The 6,000-nt window shown below is 47.8% G+C and overlaps 1 protein-coding gene across 1 annotated transcript in view; it reads right to left on the bottom strand.

Annotated features, from left to right (window-relative positions):
• Positions 1–1,033: 1,033 nt before the first annotated feature.
• Positions 1,034–6,000, bottom strand: part of Tango6 (transport and golgi organization 6 homolog) — a 166,319-nt gene continuing 161,352 nt past the window's right edge. Inside the window, exon 18 of the mRNA XM_041649662.1 lies at positions 1,034–4,186. Within this exon, the coding sequence (XP_041505596.1) occupies positions 4,010–4,186 (177 nt within the window). The 3' untranslated portion in view covers positions 1,034–4,009. The remainder of the gene's footprint in view (positions 4,187–6,000) is intronic.

The raw sequence follows: 6,000 nt of genomic DNA, 5'->3' as shown, positions 1-6,000 counted from the left end.
AGTCACAGGCAGATGGCTGTGGCACTTCCTTCAGGTGTCCTCTGAGATAAAGGGACAGGCCAGGGCCTGTGGGTGGATCCCGGGCAGATGCACACACTTGCTGTCCTTTCTGTTGTAGGAGCAGCAGAAGCCAAACTGGGGGGAGGGGAGTAGAGAGGAATCAGCCTGCTGCTTTCTTGTGATTGAGCAGAAAATAGAAAAAGGGCTGTGTGGTTATATTTATTTCCAGTTTTACAACACATACCACGTTAGCTTTGCAGCACTTTCCAGAAACAAGCTGAAGGAAGCGGCTTCAGGGAAATTCATCTGTGGCTGCACCCTTTGTTCAGCGAACCTCTCTGCTCCCTTTCCGTCCCCCTTACATCTATGCCACCATGGATTCCAGCTCCTCCTCAGCCTCACAGCTCTTGGGGGGGGGGGGGCTTTGTACTTTCTGTTCCTCTTCCTGGAGGTTTTCTTCCCACGTCTTTGGGGACATCCGTTCATCCCTGTGGTTTTCTGAGCTACCCACTTCACCAGGCTGTAGTACTGAGAGCTTTCACCCGACACTCGCTGTCCTCACTTCTGACTTCACAAATAATTTAGCCGGGCGGTGGTGGCGCACGCCTTTAATCCCAGCACTCGGGAGGCAGAGGCAGGCGGATCTCTGAGTTTGAGACCAGCCTGGTCTACAGAGCTAGTTCCAGGACAGGCTCCAAAGCTACAGAGAAACCCTGTCTCGAAAAACCAAAAAAAAAAAAAAAAAAAACCAAAAAAAAAAAAAAAACCAAAACATTTTATTACATTAATTCCTCTATCATGGGTTCCCTGGGATTCAAACTCACACTGTCAGACTTGGCAGCCAAAACCCTTACATGTTATGCTATCTTGCCAGCCCAGTTTCTCTTTGTTTTTATTCAAGACTCTCCCTCTCCCTCTCTCTCTCTCTCTCTCTCTCTCTCTCTCTCTCTCTCTCTCTCTCTCTCGCTCTCTGAGACAGGGTTTCTCTGTGCAGCCCTGGCTGTCCTGCACTCACTCTGTAGACCAGGTTGGCCTTGAGTGTCCAAAAATCTGCCTGCCTCTGCCTCCCAAGTGCTGGGAATAAAGGCGTGCGCCACATTAAAGGTGACCACCATAGGGTCTCTTTATGAAGCTCTGGCTGTCCTTGAACTCACTACAGCACAAGCTCCCTAAGGATAGTTTGGCTCTTTTGCTATGAGCTATGCTCTCAGTGCTTTGGTGGGAGAGCGCAACAAACTGTCCTACTGTCTGACTTTGAACTCACTGAAACCTCCTGCCTTAACCTCCTGAGTGCTGTGGTTATAAGAATTAACTACCATGCATGGCTTAGAAGAGTTATTTGATAATTTTTAATAATTTGGTAATGTTTAGAAGGGTTACATTAAATTATCTTCTCTTTGAATTTGAAGTCAGGAAGAAAAAATTACTCTTAAATTAAGCATACCAAAATCAACAAAGTCAAATACTTTGAGTCTTTTGATAAATAGTTCAAATATAAGTCATCTTATACATGGAGCTAAACGGGCTAAGAGGCTCTGAGGGGCACACGGATTCAGATGGAGAAGGTCCTCAAGTCAGTGCTACCATGGACAGTTACATGGACCTCCTGACATAGTCAACCTGTAGGTCTGAGCAGGCTTTCTCCTTTTCAATTATATACGTGTGGGGTGTGTGTACACATACATATATGTATATGTAAATAATTTCAAAAATGATTTGTGTGTATGTGTACATATGAGTGCTGGTGCCCTCAGAGGCCAGAGGTGGAGCTGCCTGATGTGGGTGCTGGGAACCAGACTTGGGTCCTCTGCAAGCACAGCATGCACTCTTAACTGCTGAGCCATCTCTCCAGCCCTAAGCTGTTTGTACTCTAAACGCTAATCGAGGCCAGTCTGGTCTACAGAAGGAGTTCTAGGACAGCCAGGGCCACACAGAGAAAAACCCTGTCTCGAAAAACAAAAAAACACACAAAAACCAGAACAAAACAAACAAACAGAAAAATAGAAAGGAAGAAAGGAAGGAAGGAAGGAAGGAAGGAAGGAAGGAAGGAAGAGGATTTTCACGTTTGTCCAGGTGATCTAAGAAAATCCTTGTCTTAAAAACACCAACCCTGATTTATGGACATTCTCGATCTGAAAAATACAACTAATGCTATTGCTCTAGCTGAACAGGAATATTCCCTCAAAGCACTCATGGGCCTCTGTTCTGATTTCCCCCTAAGACAGCCTCACTGTGTAGCCCTGGCTGGCCTGGAATTGGCTCCTGAGTGCTGGGGTCAAGGGTGTGCACCACCACTGCCCCTTGGCTCGCTAGGCTGACTGTGGTTTGTAACTGTGAGCTGCCCCTTTCTGGGGGAAGCCCCTTTCTAGGGATACCCCTTTCTGGGGAAGCCTATGAGGAAGGCTGAGCCGAGGCCCCGCTGTAACCTGGCTTGTCGTTGACAGGCAGGAGCATGTGTGTGTCAGCATGCCGTCAGAGTTGGGTTCTGCTTCATTTAGAGCAGAAAGTAGGGAGAAAGTCTCGGACAAAGTTCCATGCTTAGCCCTGTGGTGCTGAGAACCAGGAAACTCCCGATTAGACGTGTCAAGGTGGGCAACAGAGTGGGCTTATCTGAGGCAACCAGCCAGTTTCTTCTTCGTGTGTGTATGTGCATGATGGTGAGGGTACATGCACACTGTGTATGTGTGTGGATCAGATGACAACCTTGGGTGCTGTTTCTCAAGAGGCACTGCCTGGCTTTTTTCATGACAGGGTTTCTTTGTGTGCCCCTGGCTGTCCTGGAACTTGTAGACCAGGTGGACCTCGAACTTAGAGAGATCCACCTGCCTCCCTGACTCTTGAGTACTTGGCTCTTTTTTTTTTTTTTTTTATGCTGGCTGGCCAGTGAGCCTCATTGATGTGCCTGTCTCTCCTCCCAGTGCTGGATTATAGGCATGTGCTGCCACAAGCAGCCTTTTCACTTGGATGCTGGGGGACTGAGCTGAGGTCTTCATGCTGCATAGCAAATACTTTAGGGACTGAGGTATCTCCTCAGTCTTCAATCTCTTTTCTTTCTTTCTTCCTTTCTTCCTGTGCAATGAAAACACCAAAATATATAAATAAATGAGTCAGCAACCACAGTGTTACATCTGAGATTGTTTCAATGAGCTGGTGGCAGGCCACCCATATATAACACATTTTCTGTCTGCCTTTTCTCAGAAAGTCTATTCCACTGTCTCAGTTTTCACCCTGCAAATGGGCAGAGGAGCCAGGCAGTGGTGGTGCACGCCTTTAATCACTTAGGAGGCACTTAGGAGGCAGAGGCAGGTGGATCTCTGAGTTCAAGGCTAACCTGGTCTACAGAGCGTTCTAGGACAGCCAGAGCTATACAGGAAAACCTTGTCTTGAAAAACAAACCAAACCAAACAAAAAAGGAGCAGAGGGAGCAAAAGAAAATGGCCCTAGAGGACAAACAGTGCTTACTCCTTTCTTTCTGCGAGCGTCAATCAGCTCAACGACCAGAGTCAGCCTGGCTGATTATTCCAACAAGGTAATTTTATTCCTTTTCGTACGTTTAAGTAATGTTTCCTTCCCCTTCCCACAGCTGCACACCCACATGACTCTTTTACAGCCAAACGCGACAGCTCTGCCTGCTCCTCATCATAGGCAGAATCATCTCACCATGAAAGAATATCAAGATAGGACCTGTGCAGGCAGCCTCTCCAGCTGCAAGAAAATGGTCCATAGTCACATGCGCATCTCCTCTAAATAGCACAGGACAATGAAAATGTGCAGATTAGATGGGATTCATCCTTTCCCTTCTAACTGCACACGCTCTGGGCCAGATGCAGGAGCCTAAATGGACGCTCTAGAAAGGTAGCCCTGAACACCAAGTGCCCAGCACCACAGAGCTACCTTAAAGCCTGCCATATTGCCAGCACCAAGGAGGTGGAGCCATCTGCTGGGAGGTGTATGGCCACTGCTTTGGCTGCTTGGTCCCTCCCAGTCTTCCAGGTCCTAGGAACCAGGACTATGGCAGGACCACGATCTTCTTCTCCAGCTTCTGGGGAGGGAACAGGAAGTTCCTCATGATCTCATCTAGCTCTTCCAGGGCAAGTTGGGCATGTAGCTTGGCCACATCATCGGGTTCCAGACGCACCACATGCTTTAGCAGGTGATAGAGATCCTTGAGGACATCACTCAGCACCTGGATAGAGAGACAGGTCATAAGCACCTCTGCTGGGAAGCAATCTCAGGCGTCCTTGTGAAGATAATGCAGGGACCTTCCAACCTGGAGAAGGGAGAGCTGGCTGTGGCCCTTGTCCCACAGAAGGTTCCTTTGTGTCTCTTACCCGCGACATTTCACTTGGACTTTAGGCTGCTCCTCATTATTTCCAGGCCCTAGTATAGCACCTGGATCCTCCAGTCAAAGGCTCGCAGAGGCCTCAGGACAAAGACAGTAAGACTGCCTGGGTACAGATGCTTCTAGAACAGCTGGTTGCCCACATTTTTCTCAGGCCCTATGTGTGTATGCACAAGCACACATGGAAGTCAGTTCTCTCCTTCAACCATGTGGATCCTGAGGGCAGAACTGAAGTCAGAAGCCTTGGTAGCAAGCACCTTTACCCACTCAACCATCTCACGGTCCCCTTGGTGGAAAGCGCTTTTGCCCACTGAACCATCTCCTGGTTTTGTTTTTCTGAGACAGACTGGCCTTAAACTTGAGATCCCTGTGCCTCATTCTTTTGAGGGTTACAGGTATGTTTGGATATAGTTTTTTAAAAAAATTATTTTATTTTATTTTTGGTTTTCCGAGACAGGGTTTCTCTGTGTAGCTCTGGCTGTCCTGGAACTTGCTCTGTAGATCAGGCTAGCCTCAAACTCACAGAAATTCGCCTACCTCTGCTTCCTGAGAGCTGGGATTAAACGTGTGTGCCACCACTGCCTGGAATAGTTTAAAATTTTTTAGGGCTGGACAGCATGGTACAAAAAAAGTCTTTAATCCCAGCACTGAGCAGACAGAAGCTGGCAGATCTCTGTGGGTTTGAGGTGCTGTATCATGTGTCTTGGGCTTGCTATGGTAAATTAGGATTCTTCCACCTTGTGAGGTTCTTGGTCAGCATGGGCACTGGAGAAGAATGGGGCAAGGCAGGGAACAGGGTCACCCTAAAAAGCCCCGGCTCGCCCTTCCCACACCCAGCCTCCCTCTGGCTGCCTGAGCTCTGGCTCTAGATTTTTCTTCCTAAGCAGAGCTCCTTCCCTGACCCACACCTTTGCAATGCTATCCCTTTATGCTGGGAAGCTACACACACACCTACAAGATACCACATCCAAAAGCTTTTCTCTCGAATGCCCACCAAGCTAAGTCTAATCTCCTTGAATTCTGTCTGTAGTCCCTATCACAATTATCATTTATTTGTTGTGATGTTTTTTTTTATTTATGTTGGGGATTGGTGTTATATAATTAAAAATATTTTCCTTATTAGATCACAAATACTACTAATGCCCAGGCCATGTCTTGCCTTCTTCCTCTAGTGTGGCCCAGTACTTCATAAAATGATTGGCATCTGGCAGATGATGGAACACATTCATGGGTAATGAGGCACACATGCCACTCCTGACCAGCTTCTTAATTCTAAGGACATTTATCGACACAGTGCCAACCAGGCAGTCCAGTCCCCCAAGGCCTGTGCTGCCTGCTTTAATGACCTATTACTGAAATAATTTGTATTGGCTCTGTATCTTGTAAATGACATCCAATGAGGCAATGGAGCAGGAACATGAGCAGCGGGGACGCATGCCGCATCTCATAGGTGCATCTCTTCCTGCGGTCACTATGGCCCAGGAAGACAACCCCCTGGCAGACTATGGTGAAGGGAGATGAGCAACCCTGGAAGCCAGAAGCAGGTCACGGGGTCTGCCACTCTTACAACCGAACACAGGAAGGTGCTGGCAGCCTGGAGGGTTCCAGCTTTCCATTCTAACTAGAAGCTGTTCCCACCACACAAAGAATGTAACGGT

Source organism: Microtus oregoni, unplaced genomic scaffold (assembly GCF_018167655.1).
Source record: "Microtus oregoni isolate MIOR12 unplaced genomic scaffold, Mior012 000004F_ref0000308, whole genome shotgun sequence".
NCBI lineage: Eukaryota > Metazoa > Chordata > Mammalia > Rodentia > Cricetidae > Microtus > Microtus oregoni.
The sequence above is the reverse complement of the archived record's forward strand: the minus strand, read 5'-3'. Positions and strand labels throughout refer to the sequence as shown.